Genomic DNA, 24,255 nt, shown 5'->3' with positions numbered 1-24,255 from the left:
TCATTGCCACAGAGGGCCAAGTCATTGAGTATAAATTGCGGAGGTTGCTACATTTTTGATCAGTAAGCGCAGCAAAGATGGCCGGTGGGGTGGGGGGGGGGGGGAGAAGATCCCAAGAGGAACGTGGTAAACTGGCTCAGTGACTACCCTAATGCACTTACATCCACTGTGATGAAGTGTTTTGAGATGTTGGACAGGAAGCATTTCAATTCCTGCCTGAGAGGTGACCTGGATTCATTCCAATTTGCCCACCCTCACAACAGGTCAACAGCAGAAGCCATTTTGTTCACTCTTCACTCAGGTGTGGAACATCAGGACAGTGAACATGCATATACCAGGATGATCTTCATTGATTACAGCTCAGCACTCAACACAATTATCCCCTTAAAACTTGCCACTAATCTCCATGGTCTGGGCCTCGATGCCTCCCTGAGCAAATGGATCCTTGATTTCCTCACTTGCAGACCCCAGTTAGTATAGATTGGCAACAGTATCTCCACAATCACCATCACCACAGGGCTGTGGTGCATTCTTTTTATACCTATGATTGTGAGGCTAAGTACAGCTCCAATGCCATATTTAAGTTTGCTGCTGACATCACTGTTTTTGGGCTGAATCAAAGGTGGTAAAGAATTGGCATATCAGAGGGAGATTGAAAATCTGGTTGAATGATGAGACAGCAACAGCACCTCACTCAATGGCAGCAAACCAAAGAGATGATTAAGGACCTGGAGTTTCATGAGCCCCCGGCACAGATCTGGTTGGATTGGTGTTGGTCATGTTGTTTTTAATCCAGTTTCCCTAAAGGAAGCAATATCACTCTGCCCTCTACCAGAGGACTTTAGGTTCAGACCAAGGGAATAATTGTCAAACACAATTTACCTAAGATCACATGCAGTTTATTAGCAGGCTTGCGTCTCAGTTGATACTGCAGAGCTGACGCTCACACAGCCTGGAAAATCTGTAATCAAGTGAGTCCTGAGCACTGTCTGGGGCCATGTGTTAAACATTCGTTATCACATAGTACTCTGATTGTTGCCAGGCATCCTTGATTAGTGGTTACATAAACCAGCTTTCTCATGCAACAAGCACTCCTTTGTTTCTTAGCTATCTTGCAACATTATTGCAAGTACTTATTAAATAATGCAACATTATTGCAAGTAATTATTAAATAATACAACATTATTCTCACAGCATGACTAACCAAGCTGTAAATAAGTCAGTTAGGTCTTAGCCTTTTTAATTCTGTATATAATTCCTAGTAAGACAGTTAAATAACGTGGTTAGGAGAGCAAATAGAGAACTCGCCTTTTTTGGTTGAACACAAGAAAGGAGAAGTTATGCTGCAACTAATATCTACCATTCGGCTTGCAAGTATATTCTGTCTCTTCTTCATAGTCCGTTTCTTAGGATTGAGGATGACTGCTCAGTTTGTTTTTCTGGATTCTGAGATGATAAATGAGGTTAATGTGGAAATATCAGACTCTTCCATAAACAGGGCACAGGATGAAGCAGGTGGGTGAGTGGTTTGTAATGTGGTGCATTCCTTTCGTCATATATGCAGGGCTCTGTGTGCTCCCAGTGTGTGGACTCAAAGTTCTCCATACTGCCCCGGCTGCTCCTTCTTCATGTTGATTTGTGAATCAGCAATACCCAACAGTCAATGAAGATGTTGCAACATTTTTAAAAAGTTTTGAGCATATCCTTTTCTCAACCATGATTCCCCTCTCCCTGTACCCTTCCCACTCTCAGTCCTCAAGAGAGACCCATATCAGAATCAGGTTAATCATCACTCACCTATGTCATTTTTGTGTGTGTGTGTGTGTGTGTGTGTGCGCCAAAGACTTTTGCACAGCACTGAATGTACTTTGATAACAAACTTAATTTGAACTTCAACATAACATCCCAATTCCTGTCCTCAATATTTTGATTTAAGAAAGCCAATGTGCCGAAAGCTTTCTTTGCCACCCTATCTACCTGTGACACCACTTTCAAAGAATTATGGATCTGAGGTTCTCAGGTCTTTCTTCTCTACCATACTCCTCATTGTGCTACCACTCACCGTGTAGGTCCTGCCCTGGTTTGCGCTCCAAAAGTGCAACACTGGTGCAATCTCTGCAAGAGCCTCCTGTTTCACTCGAGGGATGAAGAAAACAAAGTCAGTGCATTCTCCCAGGCCCACATTCATGACTTTGTGGTTATTGATGCACTCATTCAGTTTGGGCAAGTCTGACAACAGACTCCTGAGGCAAACAATCTATTCAGAGCTCTGTCACAGGAAGGGCCAGCATGGTAGTGTAGCATTTGGTGTAGTGGTTCACATAAGTCTATTATAGTGCCCGTGTGCTAGGTTCATTTCCACAGCTTTAGGTAGGAAGTTTGTCATTATCCCCATGACCTTGTGGGTTTCCTCAGCACTCTGGATTTCTCCCACATTCCAACCATGTATTATAGGTTAATTGGTAATTGAGAGCATGCATTGTTGAGTCCTTGAAAATGAGCACATAGGTTGTGGAATCAGTTTAGCATTGAGGTGAGAGGGGAGTTATCCACTCCAGTTCAGGAGCTTGATGCTTGAGGGGAAATAACTGTTCCTGAACCTGGTGGTGTTGGACCTGAGGCTCCTGTACCTCCACCTTCATGGCAGCAGTGAGAAGAGAATGTGGCCTGGATGGTTGGGGTTCTTGATGACGAATGCTGCTTTCCTGTGACAGGCCACCTTGTAGATGTGTGCAATGGTCGGGCAGGCTTTACCTCTGACAGATGGGCTGTATCCGCTATTTTTCGTAGGCTTTTCTGATTCAGTGCATTGGTGTTTCCATACCAGGCCATGATACAACCAGTTAGTTTACTCTCCACCATGCATCTTTAGAAGTTTGTCAAAATGCCAAATCTTATTGATTAATTTTGAGGAGTGATAGTGTTGAATGTAGAGCTGTATTGAAGTTATGTAAGATATTGCTGAGGTCTAATTTGGAGTATTGTGTGGAGTTATGGTCAGCTACCTACAACATGTCAAGGAAAGATATCAATAGGATTGAATGAGTGCAGAGAAAATTTACAAGAAAGTTACTGGGACTTGAGTCATAGAAAAAGGTTGAATAGGTTAGGACCTTATTCCCCAGCATTTAGGAGAATGGGTGGAGATCTGTTAGAGGTATACAAAATTATGAGGGGTATAGATATGGTAAATGCAGGCAGGTGTTCTCCATTGAGAGATGGTGAGACTAGAACTAGAGGTCATGGCTTCTCTCTTCATTCAGAAAGAAAGTGATGAGAGTGTGGAACAAGCTGCCAGTGGGTCTAATTGTTTGATTAACATTTAAGAGAAATTTGCATAGTTACATGCATGACAGGGAAATGGAGACCTGCAGATCAATGAGTCAAGGCAGAATAATAGTTCTAAGTCTGGTGATATTTTCTCCGTCATTATATTTCTGAACTCTCCATGAACCATTTAACACTACCTCATTCGACCTCTTTTGCACTATTTATTTAGTTATAGTTATTTTCATGTCTTGCTCCATACAGCTGACACAAAACAACAAATTTCATGATGCACACTCAGTGACCACTTTGTTAGATACAACTGTACATCTGCTCGTTAATGCAACTAACTAATCAGCCAATCATGTGGCAGCAACTCAATGCATAAACACATGTGGACTTAGACAAGAGGTTCAGTTGTTGTTCAGACCAAACATCAAAATGGGGAAGAAATGTGATCTAAGTGACTTTGACCGCGGAATGACCATGGAGCCAGACAGGGTGGTTTGAGTAGCTCAGAAAATGCTGATCTTCTTAGATTTTTCGGATACAACAGTCTCTAGAGTTACATAGAATATTGCAGAAAAACAACTATTGTGTGGTGAAGAGTATATTTACTGGCGGCATCATGGGTTGGTATGGAAACATCAATGCCCTTGAAATGAAAAGCCTACAAAGAGCAGTAGATACAGCCCAATCCATCACAGATAAAGCCCTCCCATCAATGACCACATTCTCATGGAGTGCTGTCGCAGGAAAGCAGCATCCATCTTCGAGGACCCCTACCATCCAGGCCATGCTCTCTTCTCACTGCTGCCATCAGGAAGTAGGCTGAGGAGCCTTAGGACCTACATCACCAAGTTCAAGGACAGTTATTACTTCTCAACCATCAGGCTCTTGAAACAATGGGAATAACTTCCTCCAATTATCCTCTTCCTATCACCGAGCTGATCCTACAACCGATGGATTCACTTTTAAGGACTTTTCATTTCATGTTCTCATTATTTATTGCTTATTTATTTATTATTAATATTTTTCTTTCTTTTTCTATTTGCACAGTTTGTTGTCTTTTGCTCATTGATTGTTTGTGTGGCCTGTTGGGTGCAGTCTTTCATTGATTTTCAATCCATGCCAAACCATTTAAACTGCCTTCTCCCATCGACCTGTACCCAGATCATAGTCCTCCATAGCCCTGTCATCCATGTACCTATCTAAACTTCTCTTAAACATTGAAATCAAGCTCGCATGCACCAATTGCACTGACATCACATTGCACTGGCATCAATGGCCTTCTGAGTGAAGAAGTTTCCCCTCATGTTCCCCTTAAACTTTCACCTTTCACCCTTAACCCATGACCTCTTTTTGCAGTCCCACCCAACTTCAGTGGAAAAAGCCTGCTTGCATTTACCCTATCTATACCCCTCATAATTTTGTATGCCTCTATCAAATCTCCTCTCAATCTTCAATGTTCCAATGAATGAAGTCCTAACCTATTCAATCTTTCCATATAACTCAAGTCCTCCAGTCCTGGCAACATCCTTATAAATTTTCTCTGTGCTCTTTCAAATTATTACTATTTACTATGAAAGTCTGCAAGAAAATTAACCTCGGGATTATATATGATGACTCATAGGCACTTTGGTAATAAATTTACTTTGAACTTTTTGACCTTTCTAATAGGCAGGACTTAACTTTAGGACTCTCAAATGGGTACACTCAATATCATAACAATTAAATCTTGCACAATGGGTGGTAGGTGCACTTTCACTTTACTTTGGACTTGGAAATTGCAGTTTTATCTCGTATAATAAGCTGGTAATGATACTACACAGAGTGCCAGAGTCACCCCTAGGATCTTATGGTGTGAACATTGGCTGCCATTTCCATAATTTGCATCTGTAATTGCATTTCAAAGATATGGCATTAGACTTGAATTCTTAGATTTTAAAAGGTATAATTAAATGTACTTAGTGGGTGTCCTATTAATTTTTTTTTCCAGGAGCCTTTCACAACTAATTGATTGTGAATTAAATTTCTGATGTCCTGGATGGATGACCAGTAATGAAAAAAAAACATTAAATATTCATAGAACATAAAACTATACAGCACAGGAAAAGGCCTTTCGGCCCACTATGTCTGTGCTGACCATGACATCGAATTAAAATAATCCCATCTGCCTGCTCATAATCCATATTCCTTCATCATCTGCATGCTTATGTGCCTCTCTAATGCTTCATAAACAACACCATGAGTCTCTGACCAAACTGATCTGCTTACTGTGAGCCCTATTCTCCACAAACATTTATTCAGCAGACAGTGACTGCAGTATGCGCCATGTACAAATTCTATTCAATTCAAGTTTAATTCTCATTCAACCATACATGAATACTTCTGAATACAGCCAAACGAGACAGCGTTACTCCAGGGTCAAGGTGCAAAACACTGTATCATGAGTCACACACATGAAGCACACATGGTATGTACACGGTAGAAAGATACAGCCACCCAATAAAAGAGGTCAAACTCAAGTCATCCAACGCTGCCAAAATCTGCAGATGGCCACAACAAAGATTGTCTTCTGCCGTGCAAGCTCTGGGGTGGGGGGGAGCACCGACTCCGTGCCACACCACCCCTGGTGGAGTGCACGGACTCCGGCACCCCTCTCTGGCAGTTGTAAACAGGCGACACCGCAGCTTGAGACTTAGTAGTCGCACACATGAGATAGCAATCACATGTAGTACTTCAGTAAAATACAACCACGCAAAATATATATGTATGTTGCATTGCAGATTGGAAGCTCAGATGAATGCAAATTGAGCTTGGAAGGCAGTTTGAAAAAGTGCTTCTGCAGGGTTTGTAAGAATGATATTTGAATGATATTTTATTGAGTTGCGTGATGAATCTTAATTTGAGAAGCAATGACATATTTTCTTAGGGCAGGGAGGGGAACAGCTTAAACAGGACTGTGTACAGCAGAAAATGTCACAAAATGATAGAAGAGGAGAGATATTTATTGGATTGTGTTTATTTCTCACATCCTTCACATACACGAGGAGTAAAAATCTTTATGTTGTGCCTCCGTCCGAATGTGCAATGTACAAATTATAATAAATAGTATGTACAGTAAGATATACAACAAAACAGTCAATATAGCTTAGAAATACAATTGTGCCAGTGTGAATTGATCAGTCTGATGGCCTGGTGGAAGAAGTTGTCCCGGAGCCTGATGGTCCTGGCTTGTAAGCTTTTGTGCAGCTGGAGCTGTTTGTAGTTGGGGTGACTCAGATCCCCAATGATCCTTTCAGGCCCTTTTTACATACCTGTCTCTGTAAATATTCTGGATAATGGGAAGTTCACATCTACAGGTGCGCTGGGCTGTCCACACCACTCTCTGCAGAGTCCTGCGATTGAGGGAAGTACAGTTCCCATACCAGGCAGTGACATAGCCTGTCAGGATGCTCTCAATTGTGCCCCTGTAGGAAGTCGTTAGGATCTGGGTACTCATGCCAGACTTCTTCAACCATCTGAGGTGAAAGAGGCACTGTTGTGCCTTTTTTACCACAAACCCGGTATGCACAGATCACGTGAGATCCTCGGTGATGTTCATGCTGAGGAACTTAAAGCTGTTCACCCTCTCTACCCCCAATCCAATTATGTCAATAGTGGTTGGCCCATCCACAACCAGCTCTTTTGTTTTTGTGACATGATCCTTTGGACCATGTTTATGCACCTGTCACTGTAATTTCATAATAGCGGTGCTGGAAGGCTGGTATTTAAGAGAGTGCATATGGTAAAAGGTTATTCGGTTAAGGTTACAGTGAGAGTAATGAATGAATGGGCATGATGGTGAAAGGTTTAATTTAATTTTTTTTATTTAGAGATACCACACAGTAACAGCCCCTTCTGTCCCAAAGAGCCCAAGCCACCCAATTATACCCATGTGACCAATTGACCTACTAATCTATATGTCCTTGAAATACGGGAGGAAAATGGAGCACCCAGAGGAAACCCATGTAGTCATGGGTTGAACGTATAAACTTTTCACAGACAGCAGTGATATTTGAACCCAGGTTGCTGACACTGGAGTTACATTATGCTGACCTCCACATTGCCAAGTTGCCCCAAATCAGGTTCGTGGGAAGAGTAAAAGTCTGGTGCTTCAGCATGGATGAAGTTGAATACTAAAAAGCATTCAAGGTGCAGGAAACTGAGGGCAAGCAGAATCTGCCGAATATGCTCACCAAATCAGGTATCATCTGTGGAGAAAGAAATACGGTTAACATTTAAGTTTAAGTTGCTTCTTCACAGCTGGATGTGCGGAATGAAGGGATCTGTGAGAGACTACGGATGTCTAGATGTCACAGTGCTTTTGGTGCTGTACAATTAATCACAGCTGACCTGTTCGCAGGAGTGTCAATGAAGAAGGAGAAGAGCAAGACAGATGGAAAAATGACGTGCTAGAACTGTGAGATGCAGAACATAGCAACTGCTGCAAATCGGAAAGATAGAAACAATGTGCAAAAGCTTAGCAGAGCAGGTCACATCTGTGGAGGCGGTAAAGCTGAGTTAATGCTATTGAGCCCTAAGAGTTGCAGTATGCACTAGGTGCAGCGACTCATAGAAACAAAGAAACCCTACAACACAATGTAGGCCTTTCAGCCCACAATGCTATACCAAACATGTACTTACACATTTGTACTTTAGAAATTACCTAACGTTACCCATAGCCCTCTATTTTTCGAAGCTCCATGTACCATCTTATCTTCTAATAAATGGCAGTCCTTAGGATCAGTTTTGAATTAAATTTCTGTTTATATTAGAATTGGCCATTTTTGTTCTAATGTCATCTATCTGCAATATTATTTCAGTTTTATCTCACGTGCTTATGTCTTCTTATTGGAGATGATATTTTGGTAACCCAGGTGCACAAAACAGGAAATTTTGTGGGTAAGATGAGAACATTTGCTGGAAATCCAAACACCACACACAAAATGCTGGAGGAACTCAGCAGCCCAGGCAGCATCTATGGAAGAGTAAGTAGTCGATGATTTGGGGCGTTGACCCTTCATCTGGACTGGAAAAAAAGATGAGGTTAGAGCAAGAAGGTGTGAGGAGGCTGAGGAAGAAGTACAAGGTGGTAGGTGATGGGTGGAACCAGGAGAGGGAGCCGGGAAGCTGAATTCTGTGATTAGTACACACTGTAGCCACTGTGCCCTTGAGATGAGGAAATAAATATCAAGGATGGTTGATAAGGTGTCATTAAAGCAGTCTTCTTTGTCCTTGATAGCGTCATTGAGAAGCAAGTGTTTAAAATTAGATTTCCTCTTGTTGGGAATAATCATTGTCTAGAATTTCAGTGACATGTACGACATGTGCTCTGTAACAGTCCATGCCTGAATGTTAACTAAGCCTTGCCACATTAGGGCATGGACTGCTTCATTCACTGATGAGTTGTGATTGGAAGTCAATATGGTGCACTCATCAGCAGACATCCTCACTTATGATATTATGATGAATGCAAGGTCATTAATGAAGCAGCCACAGATAGTTGGACCTTGATATCTGCACTGCAGTGATGATCTGGTGCTGGGATGATTGACTTCCCTTTGCACAACCAACTTCATTTGTGCTAACTTTGATTCAAACCACAGCAGTGTTCAGTGATAATAAACGCAAGAGATTCTGAAAATGCTGGAAATACAGAGCAACACACACAAAATGCTGAAGGTTGTTCAGTAATAATAAACCTGATTCTAATGCTGTTTCCTTTTGGCTTCAGGTTTGCCAGGGCACCTTGATGCTAGCAATTAATTGCTACCTCATGTCCAGGCAGCATTCTCATTTCACTTCTGGAATTCAGCTCTTTCGTGCATTCTTAGACGAAGGCTGTAAGAAAATCTAGATCCATTCAGGTGGCAAAACACAGACTGGGCACCAATAAGAAGGGTACAGAGAAGAGCTACAAGTGGTGCTGGATAACACTGTTGATAACAGCTTTCATTGCTTTGCTGATAATGGAATGTACACAGAATCACTGACGTTTAGCTGATGAATTCAGATTTCATCTGCTCAACCTCTCATAGGCCATAGGACCATAAAACTTTCAGCCCATCATGTCTGCTTTGCCATTTGATGTCTTCTGATTTATTTTCCCTCTCAATCCCATTCGCCTGCCTTCTCCCCATTACGTCTGATACCCTCACTAATGAAGAATCTGTCAACCTCTGCTTTCAATATACCAAATGATTTGGCCTCCACCACCATCAATGACAATGAATTCCATAAATTCACCACCCATGAAGTCAATGTGAACCCACTGCAAGCAGGGTTCGTAAGATAATTTCTCCATACTCTAATTATCCAGGTTCTCTGAACTACCGCCAATGAGAAATCTAGAATAGAACAACTCTGCACTATTTTATGTGTGGCCTCACTTGGGCCACAGATATCCTTTTGCCTCCTTTCTTACCTCTTGCACACATATGAATACTTCATGTAATAGTCAGTGTTGTCATTCTATCTTCACAATTTCCCACATTATATTGCATTTGCCAACTGGATGTCTACTCATATAAACTATAAATATATTATATCTTGGTAAACTGCTTAAATCCTCCTTATAGCCTGCCTTCTCGCTCTTTTTGCAGTGTCTTTCAAGTATGTCTATACTACATTTGCTTCCTTCCCCCAAATCATGTACATATATGTGTTTTAAACTGTCCCAGCACTGATCCCTGTGATAACCTCATTGATTAGAGGTTGTCATACTGAAAATGTGTCGTTTATCCCTACTCACTACCTTCTCTATCTGCAGATAATATATCTAATATATAGACAGAGCTTTTTCCAAATTATCTTTCATTTGGCAGTTGTCAATGCCTTTTGAGAATCTAACTATATTACACCTACTGGTTCCCCCTCCACCACTGCTCTAAAAATATTTCAATGAAGAATTATCATTAATTTGTCAGATGTTGCCCAGTTCATCACAGGTAAATCCTAAAGACTACTGAGTACATCCACAGGAAGTGTTGTTATAGGGAAGTAGCATCCATCATCGTGGATCCCCCACCCCCCAAGTGATGCTCTCTTCTCACTGTTGCAATCAGGAAGAAGGACTCACAGCAGCACCTTCAGGACCAGTTATTACCCCTCTAACATCAGGCCCTTGAACCAAAGGGGATAACTTCACTCAACTTAACTTACCCCATCATTGAAGTGTTCCTACAACCTATGGACTTACTTTCAATGACGTTATCTCATGTTCTCAATATTTATTGCTTATTTATTATTATTATTATTTGTTTTTGTATATGTACAGTTTGCTATCTCTTGCACACTGGTTTAATACCCAGTTGGCCCAAGTTCTTTGGAACCACATTGATTCCATTGTGGTTATTATTCGACTTATTTTATTGAGTATGCTTGCAAGAAAATGAATCTCAGGGTTGTATATGGTGACATATATGTTTGTTCCTCTCCGCACCTTGGGCAGCAACCTTGCTATTTCTTTAGCATTCATCTGTTTTTTTACAAGGCCAAGTTGCTAGCTTTACACTTAACTCAGCGACCAAAGAGGTGGCCGGATTCGAACCCAGGACCATTTGCCTCAAAGTCCAGTGTGGATGCACTATACCACCAGCTGGCTTTACATATAGGTACTTTGATACTAAATTTACTTTGAACTTTTAACTTTCTCCATGAAGTAATTCTGATCGGTCCAATTCTGATTTTTCTAAGGTTCTGCTCTTATCTGAATAATTTATTCCAACACCTTTTCAATCATTTATATTTGACTGCTTATCCAAAAGAGGCATAAAAGGGTGACAACTAAATTGGTTGCTTTGGCCTGGAAGATATTGAACTTCTTGAGCATGTGCGCCTTTGGCCATTCAAACATGTGCAGAGTATTCCATTGAACTTCTAATGTGACGTTAATTAGTAGATAGGCAGTGGGGTCACTTTCTGCAGAATGCCCATCCTTTGGCTATTTTTTTCACCCAAAGTAATTACATGGCAGGATTATCTGAGATTCTTGTAAAGGATCATTTCATCAAGAATCTAATATGCAACTTCGATAGATGGAAGCTATCTAGTGCAAATGTTTGTTTATTGTTACAAAAGATTTCAAATCCTATTGCTATAAATGTTGAATGATTTATGAATTCTTATAAGCATGAACTTGAATAAAAGACTCTTTCAGAAGAACTGCAGTCTGATTATTCTGTGAACCTCAGCTGTAGTAGGAGGTCATATTTGTCAGATTTGTGGTTAAAATTTTTGGGAACATTTTGTTCAACTGAGTGCTTTTAATTGGATTCATCATTCTACCACAAACAGAAAGCCAAAGATTTTGCAATCCCAAGATACACTGCAGTATGTACTTTAAATATTGGGATTTTTTAAAACCTAGATGTTTGGAAAAAAAGAAGCATTGTGGTTGAATTTATACTGAAAAACTTTGTCTGAGAAACTGATGATAAATGATAGCTAACTAGAGGTTGCCTTAGTTTTAGCATGGCAGAAAATTTGAGGTCACATTATTGTAATAACTTGCTCAGCATGATATCATTTTACTGATTAAATATAAAACATTATGAAGTCTTGTGTCAAGGTCAAATAAAGAAGTATTGCGGCTTTTGGCCAATGAATTTGGTACCAGTGCTAATTCTACAACCAGAGAGAATCTTTTTATACAGTTTTATATCCCACCTTTTAAAAGTTGTTCTTACTGACTTTGTCATTGATATGCCCTCTGATTCAGCAGTGCTTTCGGTAATAAATTTCAAATCTCAATAAATTACAGCATAAAAACATGTAATGTTTACCTAAATATTCTAATTATATCTGTGTTTTGCCACACTGTTACTGATTGCCCCCTAAAATCTTCCTCAGTTTTGAAAAAAACTGTGTAAGTTCTCCTCTTAATCTCGTCTAGGAAATTATTGGATTGTGACTTGCAGCTGTATTCTTGCTATCATTCCAACTGAATATTAGTTCTGATCTTTCCTTTAGTGTCTGGCTGGTTTCCTTGCTTTCTATTCATAGTTGTTGTCTGTTCCAGTTATAATTTTAAGAGTCCCTGTTAGTTCACAGCTGTTATGAATAAGAACATGGAATATTTCATTTTACAAAAAGTATCGCATATTTCTTTCCTGTATTATGCTATATCTGCTATCTTTCAGCAATAGCATGTTGGTGCTCCTGCAATCGTAGTCAATAAGACAATGTTTGCAATTATATTAATAAATCAGTGCAAATAGAGAGCAAGAGAACAAAAATAGACAAAAAGTATAGTGAGGTAGTGAGTGTATTTGGGTTCATTGTCCATTCAGAAATCTGGTGGCAGTGGAGATGAAGTGGGGATGAGAGTGTGTCTTCAGGCTCTGGTACCCCCTCATTGGTTGTAACAATTAGAAGAGGACATGTGGATGATTGGAACCCTTAATGATGGATGCAACCATTTTGAGGCAATGGCTTTTGAAGATGTCCTCGATGCTGAGGAGGCCAGTGCCCATGATGGATCTGGCTAGGTTCGCAACTTCCTGCAGCTTTTTCCAATCCTGTGCAGTGGTCCCTCTGCACCAGACGATGATGCAAACAGTTAGAATGCTCTCCACAGAAGATCTGTAGAAATTTTCTGGAATCTTCGGTGTCATACCAAGCTCCCTCAAACTCCTAATGAAATATAGCCCCTGCATGCCTACCTCCCTTCTTAAAGCGAGAGTGACATTTGCAATTTTCCAGTCCTCTGAAAACATTCCAGAATCTTGTGATTCTTGAAAGATCACTACTGATGCTTCCACAATCTCTTCAGATGCCTACTTTAGAACCATGAGGTGTAGTCTATCTGGTCTGGTTTAGGTGACTTATCAATCTTCAGACCTTTCAGCTTTTCAAGCAGCATCTCCTTACTAATAACAATGACTCACTTTGTTGCACTTTATATATCTGAAATAAACTTCTTCTATCCTCTTCTAGATTATTGACCAGCCTGCCATTGGTTCCCCTCGAGTTCAGGAGTAATCCGTGCTTTTTGTACATCATGCCTTCCCTAGAAGAGATCCCAATGATCCAGAAAACGGAAACTCTGCCCATGCACCAATTCCTCAGCCACACATTCATCTGCCAAATTATCCTATTCTTACCCTAACTGGCACATGGCACAGACAGCAATCCAGAGAATACTATCGTTGAAGTCCTGCTTTTCAGCTTTCTTCCTAACTTACTATAATCTGTCTTTAAGACCTCATCCTTTTCCCTACCTGTGACATTGGTACCAATATATGCCACAACTTCCAGCTGTTCATCCTCCCCTTTTACAATGCTTGGAACCCATTCCCATAGCTCCCTGACCCTGCTACCTGGAAGGCAGCATATCATCTGAGTTTCTCTTTCATGTACACAGAATTTGCTGTCTGCTCCACTAACTAGGGAATCTTCTGTCACTACTGCACTTCCCTTCTCCACCCTTCCCTTCTGAGCCACAGAACCACATTCAGTTGCTGAAGATCCCCCTAATAAGTAGTTTTCCTCAAGGTTATCCAAAGTTGTATAGATATTTCAGAGGGGAATGGCCACAGGGTTTTTTTTTTTTGCACCAGCTGCAAGTTAGGGGCAAGTATCTCCATGTATCTCCTTTTCTCCCATATGAGCCAAAGGTCATCCAACTGTAGATCCAGTTCCTTAACACAGTCTCTAAGCAGCCGCAGCTTGATGCACTTCATGCAGATGTATTATCAGGGTGATGGGGGAGGGGGTCTCCCAGCATTCCCACATCTCAGACAAAGAACATACCACTAACCCTGGATCCATTCTTAATGCTCTAGCTATGTGCTAGTTCCTACTGTAACTATGGCCCACTCACACATTGGCCATTCAGCTTATATCTTGTTTCTTTTTATTAGCCCTTCTTGCATAGTTACTAATAACCCAAGTAATCTCCCACTCTGCAGCCATGACCCAATAGGCCTCACTCACTTTTAAACTTGGGCACATATACTCCACAAGAAACTGTCTCCAACTCTCTCTGTGATCTCCTGCTCCAACAGGTCCTGCTTCCTTATCATTGTCTACATAAATGAAATGTGACCTCTGAGGCAAGAGGTAGTGAATACAACACTCTCACCATCTTTTGGACAAAGAATTTTCCTTCTGAATTCTCTTTTAGATTCTTTGGTGACCATCTATTCTATTTGATGCTGTTCAGTTGTGTTGTTACCACACAAATCAAATCATTCTCTCTGTATCAACAAAAACCTTCATAAGTTTAAAGATCTCTGGCTCACCCATCGGCTTCTCGGTTTCAATGGAAAAACAATCCTGTTAATTTCCCATTCCTGATATGGTTACGGGTACCACTCGATTTACAAATTTTCAGGAAAACAGTATTGAATATTTGCAGATCTGAGTTAAAAAGCTTTTTTCTACTATGATACAACCATGTTGAAAACCTCTTATTTTTGTTTCTAGATATTCTTCTTCTCTCTGCTTTTATAAGAATTCCATTATATTTCTGTCTACCAATGACAAACTGGCTGTTATTTAACTGGGCATACTCTAGTCTCCTTAAATATGGGTACTGTATTATCTATCTGCCAATCCTCTGCTACAATATTTTGCTCTAACAAATTATTAAATACATGAGCAATTACTTTGCTGTATCTCTGCAAAATCCTTTGCAATGCTTAGAAGCAATCTAGCAGGATAATAAGTTTTATCACATTTTTCTGTTTGAATAGAGTATTTATTATATTTCCTTTTCTATTTTATTCATATCTCATTAGGCATCCATCATCCAATCCTATTTCAATATGTTATATCTTCCTGATAAATATAAGGCAATGTATACTTCTGGCACCTCCCTCATTCCCTGTTTGTGGCTCTAAACCCACACTAAACATCCTCTTCCTATTGAGGTGATTCTTTAATATACAGAAAAATGTATCAGTCTGTTTTTCTGATGATCATGATGACTGAGCTTCCACAGATCTCCATAGTACAAAATTCCAAAGATTAACCATCTTCTGAGTGAAGAAATAATTCTTTAGAGAAGCCTTAAATGATCTCCTTGTTTTCAAACTGTGCTACCAAGTCCTAGACTCCTCGGCCAGAGGAAACACCTTCTCTTTATCTTGCTTATCAAGCCCTTTATGAATTCTGTATGTTTTGATGAAATCTCCTCATTCTTCCAAATTCTATACAGTGTACTCCAGTCTACTCAATCACTTACCACCCAATTTAGTAAAATGTTACTGCATTCCCTCTAAGGAGACCAAAACAGGACTCAACAAGGCCCTATAAAACCAGTGCTATCTAATTACTCAACAAAAATACTCCTTTCTGTTATGCTCACCAAAGTAGCTTATCTAAAATTCTTCAATATTGTGTTCAATCTGTGATGTTCTTACCCATTCACTTACCTCATTCATATTCCCTTCAAGCTCTCCATCTCATCCAGTTTAGTATTATCAGCAAACTTAGAAATGTAATATTTGAACATTTTAACAACACCCAGTGGCCACTTCATTGGGTACAGCTGCTCACTAATGCAAATATCTAATCAGCCAATCATGTGGCAGCAACTCAGTGCATAACATCATGCGGAGACAGTTAAGAGGCCTAGTGGCTGCTCAAACCACACATCAGAATGGGGAAGAAATGGGATCGAGGTGACTGACCATGGAATGATTGAGGTGTTTTGCCTATCTCAGAAGCTTTCCGATCTCCCGGTGTTTCCAGATACAACGGTCCCTAGAATTTACAGAGAATGGTGCAAAAAAAAACAAAGCACGTCCATTGAGCAGCAGTTCCGTGGTTCTGTTCTAACCTTGTTAATGAGAGAAGTCAGAGGGAAATGGCCTGACTGCTTCAATCTCAGGGGAAAGTTACAGTAACTCAAATGTCCATGTGTTGCAACAGTAAGAGCATCTCTGAACACACAACTTGTCAAACCTTGAAGTGGTGGTTGCTGCAGCAGAAAACCACAAACATACACTTAGTGGCTACTTTATTAGGTATGGGAGGTACCTAATAAAGTGGCCACTGATCGTATATCTGTTGCCCTAAACACCAGCAGGGTAACGGAGTGTACTTCCAATTCTATGTGTTCTTGTCTTGTTAATTAGCTTTCTATGTGGAAATATTGAAATCTTATTGAAATCTTTCACAAAATGCAAATAGACTACATTTACTGGTTCCCGCTTAACTATTCTAGCCGACACATCCTCAATGAACTCTAGCAGATCACTCAGATATGATTTTCCTTTTATTAATCAGTGTTGACTCTACTCAATCCTACCATCTTTACAAAAGATTCTGTTATTCCAATCTTCATAATAGATTCCAGCATTTCCCTTCCACGTTGTTAGATCGACCGTTCAGTAGTTCCATACTTTCTCTTACCCACCATTTGTAAAAAAGTGGAATCACAGTTGCTTACCCTTCAATCCACAGGAACATTTGCAGAATCTGGAGAAATGTGGAAGATAACTACAGCCGCAACCATCTCTAAAAGCTTTTTCAATAATCTTGGGTGTAAATCATCTGTCCTTGGGAAGTAGCTGATTTCGAGATTACCTCCAGTAATATTTTTTAACTAAATAGTTCATTCAGTTCTTCATTCCCGCTAAACCCTTGATCCTCTGCTATATCTTCCAGGAAGCTACGTCAGTAGGCTTTTTAACTTCGACTTTGTCATAGCCAAAGCGACAGGACCCGTTTGTTTTTCCAAGAGTATTTATTGCATAGCGGTTCGGGGAGAATGCTACTGATTTCCTCTTTCTCTGTAAGATGCTAGAAGTATTCAAATGCCTTAATATTACATTCAAGGTTCTTGATGCCCCCTTCTTTAATTCGGTTTAAATTTGTGAACTATTTACTGCAGCGACATTGAATGTTACATCGCAAATTAAAGTTGCTTGCTCTTAATTTTTGCTGGGTTGGTGGGCTATTGGATAATAAGGAATATACTTTTTATATAGAATCTTACATCTCTATTTGTCAAAGGATCGTTTGGCGTCACGGTTAAACTACAGTGATTATACTATTTAAGTATAATCACCATTGTTTGAAGTTATTTTGTACAATACAATCACAGTAACTACACTGAGCTAAATGATTTGGGTTCATCTGTGTCGGTGAATGCTAGTTAAACAGTGAATGTAGGCAAAACACTTTCCGCACTATGTTGTTTATTATTTATTGATAACGCACAAGGTTATTCGATTCATTGAGTGTTTATCTGAACCCAGCAACGCAATCCCATCAGACCTTTTAGCACTTGGCCACTACTTTGGTTTTGCTGTTTTGTGAGCAGGGACTGAATTATTCCTACTTTGGCGTTGAAATTAGTGCGTTTCTCACCAGATGACCAGCAGCAGAGCAGGGGTGACAAGTAGATCTTTCCCCTCTTGCGTAAATTTTAATATATTGATATAACTTTTCCGAACCAACGGAAAAGTGACGTTTTCTACAAAGGTAAAGAAAAGAACTCGAACAGAATAACATTGGTGAACTTTACCATCGTTATCCTGCCATGGCGTTCAGTCTAACACTAGTTGCATTAGACTTTCACCCGAAGGACTGATTCCTCTGTTCCAATGGCCGGCGGCGCCAATTACAATTATTTGAAGCTCTGTTCAATCTGTTTTAGGTTTGAATACGCCCAATATAGTTCCTAAAATATTCTTCTGCAACAAAAGAAGATAACAGATGCATGTAACATGTAATTGGGTGAATGTGAAAACCAGAGTCGTAGAAATTAACCAAACCATAAATGGCACCGGACCATTATATTTGGCGGCATTGAATACAAACATACATACAACGGTTACTGTATCATTATAGTGTTTACATACGTCGTTTAAAAAAAAACCCGTTCGCTATTGTTTCATATTGATTCCAAACTTGGAACACGTTACGTGAGATAATGCTTTCCAAGGAAAAGATATGGGCCAAGCTTGAACAAGGAAACAGATGTTTTTCGTCAGCCCTGAAATCAAGACGGTTCGGAAGGTCTGAAGTACGGGTGCATGTTAGGAGTAATTTCCGTAAAGCTTTTGAGGAGACAATAAATTCAACAGCGATGTTCTCTGAGAAAAGAATTCTGCCTCATTGCCATCGGTTTTTGCTAATTGGCAAAGAATGGATAACGGTAGTTTCCCGATTGATCTAGATCTTAACGAGAAGTTACTTTAAACTTCGAGTTAATCTCCATGTCAAATACTTGAAATGTTTTAGACATAGTTTGCTAACATATGAAAATGTACGTAACTACCCCATTACCCCACTGCTATATTGTCGTCTGCAACTGTCCAGCGTGGAAGCATTTAGTAGATATATCTGAGGCATTAGTGGCAAACGTAGGATTTGGACAGGTATTACTGGTAAATATATCCTTGCAACCTTCTTTAGAAATTGGAGCGCAGGTATTTTTTTCTGTAGTCATTTTAGGGACTATTATACCTTAAGATATATTTTTCCGCATTTCCCAGGCATTTCCCATCTCTATAACTATAATAACGCCTATGCTGAACTATTATAATCATATAGTCTGTTTGTGCTATTCTTAAAATATAGTCAATGTAAGGATTTTGTTAACTAGGTTCATATTTGGACTATAAATTAATTAGAAAGTTTCCTTTTCCATACCGTGAACAGGAAACCACAAAAGCTTCATTAACCTAATGATGCAGAACATGTCGGATTTATCTTGCTGAAGACATTCCCGTGGATTCGGGCCCGTGAGAAATCACCAGGGCCTCCTCTTCCTCGTGCTATTTTTTTCCAACAAAAAAAATTGAAAAGTACATATCAAAACTTGGAGCTGGTTCAAATTCTTCTCCCTTTGTCGAGTTCTTTTGCCAATATGTACCAGGGAATATGCCGCGACTTTCATCGTGGTTATTCTGAAATTGTATGGATGTGGTCTAATTTACTTGAGGAAAATTAATCACACGGTGAAGAGATTTAAACACACATTATGGTTGAAGGAATGCCGGCAACCCGAGGACGGGCATCTGATAGAGGAGAGATTACCACCAATTAGAAGGAAGCGGGTGCCATTAGCGGCGGTTGCATTGGACCGTCATTTTGTTGCCATTAAGATTACAACGAACTCGATTACATTTAGGAATAAACCGACGGATGAACATGACCATCGACATGAGGCCATCTAATGCCAATTTTACACAGACGCAGAATATGTTTTGGAAGCCCATTCACGACAGAGTGAATGTCAGAGCAATAAGCTCCATTCGAACTCCAAAATACACATTATTTAATGGAAAATCGCGTGAAGCCCTTTTCGGGAGGATGTGGGCACTGAAATCGGCCCTGCGACGGCGAACTAATTTCGCGAACTTCTATTATTGCGGTTAGTATTTTATTGTCCATGTTATTAGAGAAAACAGTGGTAGACACGAAGAATACCTGATGAGACCTGGCCTTCACAGGCAGTTCGATGCTGGGAAACGTGCATCGCAGCGGAATGAACGCAGCAGGGAAAGTCAACTACCTGGTAGCAATCAACCCCTACCATTGTTGATTTAAGTACAATATGATTGTCAACTCTTGCTCCTTCAAAATAACCAATATAATGACTATGTAGCTACCAAGTTACTGACTGGGATTATACTCGACTTGAAACAAACTTAAGCGACTCGAGATAGCCTCTTGTAAGAACGTTAGTGTCGTTTAGCACCGAAACTGTGTTAGCACGATCTTAATGGACTGGAAAGAAAGGCGAACCAAAGACAGTGTCTTCTCCTAAACCAATATCTCTGGCACTTGGGTTCAATTGACGCTAAGCATGCAGCGTCATCTAGGCCATGTCAGTTGCCATGTTTCACATCGGACAATCAGGATACTCTATTCCAAGCTGTGACATGGTTAAAGATTAACAAAGGGACGGAGGAGATTAAAAATAATAAAGCATAAACTCAAAGTCTCCTTGGATCAATTCCCTCGTTCCACCTCACATTCAATCTCTGTTCCCATTCCTTTCAAAGTGGAGAAGGAGCAATCGGGGTGCGATTGAGAACGTGTAGAAGGAACGGAACTTCTGCCTCACCTGTGGACGAGTCTACAATTTCAAGATTGTTCTCATTATGTAAGAACCCAGAAAATCAGAGTGAAAGCAAGATGTTTGTTGATTCTTGATTAGTCGGGGCATAAAGGGTTACGGGGAGAAGGCAGGAGATTGAGGTTGAGTAGGAAATGAAATGGCGAAGCAGACTCGATTGACTAGCTGGCCTAATTTTATCGTTGCGGCCATCCTTGATCTGGAAGGAATGCCGAAGAGTGGCGAAGAATTTAGATTAAAACTAGATTTATATTATTTGTACTGAGATCACCATAAACTATTTCATATGTTGCTATATTCGTACTTTTAACTGTAGGTTTCCTGCAATTGACTATTTATTGGTGTAAGAAAAGTTGAAGTATCCTTTACTAACGTTTAAGCCTCAGTAAAAAATGCTATTAATTCTACCAATAAACGGGTTTCCCCAGACGGAACCTTAATTAAGATCCTGCAACAAAGAAAAATGGTTTACCATCCAGCAATATTTTTTAAAGTTTAAAAGCCAAAGCGACACTAACTCAGAATAAACAGTAATCGTTACTTGCTCAATATCTCACCGCTAGGCCTGTTTTATAATCCCATTTATTTTCCTTGCGTTAAATATTAGTGTACCGTATGTGTTAAATTTTACCATGTAATTAAATAAAAATATTTAATGTGTAGAAATCCTCTTTAAAATCGATTTTGAAACAAGGAGCAGAATTTAACTTAAAATGGTCCCTTGAACCTGGCTGTTTTCCGTTATAATGTTATTGCTCTAAACTGAAGTCAGCAGAAGAGCCAGCACTTTCATAGAGTCGACGGTCACAGCGCCGCCTGCGGCTAACAGCAGGATTCAGTCACGTCAGGCGGTGTTGGGACTCGGGATCCAACATATTGCTAAATTCCGTCTTCTGAATCATTGAAAAGAGCACGCTTTTCAACTTTTGTTCATAAATTTAAACTTTAAATCTGCAACCCCCTCCTCCAAAATATCTTTAAACTTCAAAAGCTCCAACCACAAGACTCGCTCAGAAAACAAACATTAACTCGATATGGGCTTGGTGTGTTTCACCTCTTGAGTGTAGAGCGGAAATTGTTGGCAAATCCAGACTTTAAAGCATATCATCAATCAAACCTGTCAGATTGTTGTAATCGAGTAGTGGAATATATATTCATTTTTATGACCTGTTCAAACCCCTCAGATGGCAGCTAAAATGAAGGTTGCTAATGTCTCAAATTTGTTCTAATTTAAAAAAAAATCCATCGATATTGGGGTTCAGGAACCAAAAAGGACTCATTGTATTTCTCTTAGACTCACTTAAAACGACACGGTTGACGGTTACCCTAAGCAATGCTGCGGTAAAAAAAACACTTTTATTTTTTTTGTATTAAAATACTTGTACCTGCCTGCGGTGTTTGAAATGACACATAGGTATATATTTAAAGGCGGCAAACATACGTAGCAATGAACGTTCAACAAACACTGAAAAAAATCGACAGAATAACAGGATCACGTTTATGAACCTCCTCGCTTTAAATAGCCACGCTGGTCGCAAACCGACTTGATATGCTGTATTAGTTTATATGCAATATTAAGTTGGGGGAGGGGATCATTTACACATGTTGCCCGTCAGATCTCACATTACGACAATATATTTTGATAAATATGCTGCAGAAGTAATGAAATGTTATTACTAGAGAACGGGAGAACGGGTGAAGATATTCCATTGTGGTCAAACGGATCTCAGCCTCTCATAAAATCATTCTTCAGTCTGCTCAGCCTTGTCCCATGACTTCTGACGATTAGGGTGAGAAGTTCGTGTTTATCTTTTAACCCAGACGAGATCTCTCGCGTCTCCCTCAAAATCTCTCTGGTGTGATACAGCATGTTCACCACTTCGTCGTTAATCTTGTTCACTTCCCTCACCTCGTTTTCTTGACTCTGTCGGAATTTCACCTCCAGCTCGACCAGAGAGCGGTCCGAATGCGAGAAAGCTTCTCCGATCTGCGCGGCTTCCCGGCGAAGGTAGTTTACATAACTGTCTTCCCCGTCCAGATCATAGGCGATATTTTTCCCAACTCCTTCCAAGACTCGCGCCGCGTCTTCCACTTGTCTTTTGATGGTGGTCATCTCCTCTTTGAGAAAAGTTTCCAGATCGGCTTCAATCCCGCAGCTACGATCGTCGGACACCTGGAAAAGCATCTGGCATTTTTCAGGGTCGTCGTTTTCTTCGTAGTCCCCATCCGGTACAAAGTAATGATGAAAAGTGCCGTTGGACATCTCTGGGTGCAGAGGTCCCCTGTAAAAAGCTTGCGACAGGGAGCATAGGAGGCTGATGTAGATCACGTTAAGACGCAGCATCTTTAATCCAGTACGCAGTTCAGAAGGAAAGACGGTTGAGGCTTTTCGGAAACAATTTTTTTCCATTGTAGGACCCCCCAGTGGAAATCCCCGTCAACTCTCCGCTCCCGTCTCCGACCAATGATTCCTCGGCGATCCTGCCATAAGGTGTAATTTGAGTTGAGCGTTATTTTTTTAAATCCCCTTCTCTCCGCGTCTCTTTTTGCAGCATGTTTCTGATCAGTCGTCAGTACAGATGAGGAAATATATGAACATTACAGATGACGTGCTCTGCGTCTATCAATCTCTCTGAGGAGTCCAGCATCTGGATTGCGAGGGCTGTTTGGCAGCAGCACCACATCTCCGTTTTATGGTCCCTCGGGAGACGGCGCAGGCATTTTTGCTGTCACCTCTCCGCGGGGATCATGGTGACTTATATTTTAAATGAGAAGTCGCTAAGTCTTTTTGTTGCGACTGTGCTTTTTCAGACTGAGTTCACAGGGTAAGCACCGAAACCAGTGACTGTTACCGTGGAATTGACCTATCATACAGGAACAGGGAGATTTAAAACGCAATGAACAAAACAATTTCTTTTCGGACATTTCCGAATCAGCTTAGTCCTCAACGCCATGACTAGCGCGGTCAGTTATTAAAACTCTACAGCTACCGAATGGAGAAAATACGGCACAGTCATGATTCCTGCACGGTGAAATCCAGACATTTTTTGCCAATTTATTTAATCTTTTTTTTTCCAGCACGCGATATCAAACCGCGTTTCTGTAGGCGATAAAAAAGTTTGCTACTCTGTATGAATAGGGACATAGACCGATTTTTACTTCACAAGCGCAACCGTGGGGATCACGTATACCCATCCAGACAACACCGGTGCGAGAAAAGGATCTCATTTCATTTCTCTTGCTAATTATTCCAAATAAAAGTAAGCTTGTCAAATAATTTAAGATTTGTAAAGAGGAATCAAAAACTGGATTATGGCTTCGAATGGAACCACATTTGCTATATAACAATATTCCCGTTTGACGTACACCCACTGATAGCTGCCCCTTTATTCGCTATAGACCCCGACAACTCTGCTATATATCTAAAAAAATATTTAAAATGCTGAACACGCTTAGCAGGTCAGTCAGTGTCTGTGGAAACAAAAGCAGACAAATTGAAGGCTCTATTTGAACTGTTCTGCCCTAAACCGAATAAACCTAATTAAATTCTCAGTGATGATTCTCTGAAAGAAGTGTTGAAATCTAATCCCGCGTTTCCTTTCCACGTATCAACATGTTGCAGAATATGATCATGACTTTTATAATTCCTAACTTTTTTCTCCTATGCAAAATAATTTCCGAATGATTTGATAGTAACTTATATGAAATAAACCAGAAGTTGGAAAGCAGATCTTTGTTCTTTTGTGATAATAATTTCAATTCTATCAAAGCAATGTCATTACTTTTGGTGAAATGACAGGTATGAAAAAGGTTTCAGAAACCCGGTTCACCTCAGGTCCACCAGGAATATTTAGTCCCAGGGCACTTGGACACATGTGTCACATGTCTCAGGTGTCAGAAAGATG

At 40.3% G+C, this 24,255-nt stretch overlaps 1 protein-coding gene across 1 annotated transcript; it reads right to left on the bottom strand.

Annotated features, from left to right (window-relative positions):
* Window positions 1-21,687: 21,687 nt before the first annotated feature.
* fibinb (fin bud initiation factor b) lies at window positions 21,688-24,002 on the bottom strand. Its single transcript, XM_059975985.1, has one exon. It carries the CDS (start codon window positions 22,758-22,760, stop codon window positions 22,077-22,079), a length of 684 nt encoding a protein of 227 aa, XP_059831968.1. The 5' UTR covers window positions 22,761-24,002; the 3' UTR covers window positions 21,688-22,076.
* Window positions 24,003-24,255: the final 253 nt, after the last annotated feature.

This window comes from Hypanus sabinus, chromosome 7 (genome assembly GCF_030144855.1).
Source record: "Hypanus sabinus isolate sHypSab1 chromosome 7, sHypSab1.hap1, whole genome shotgun sequence".
Lineage (NCBI taxonomy): Eukaryota > Metazoa > Chordata > Chondrichthyes > Myliobatiformes > Dasyatidae > Hypanus > Hypanus sabinus.
This window is presented reverse-complemented; position numbering and strand designations above follow the sequence as displayed.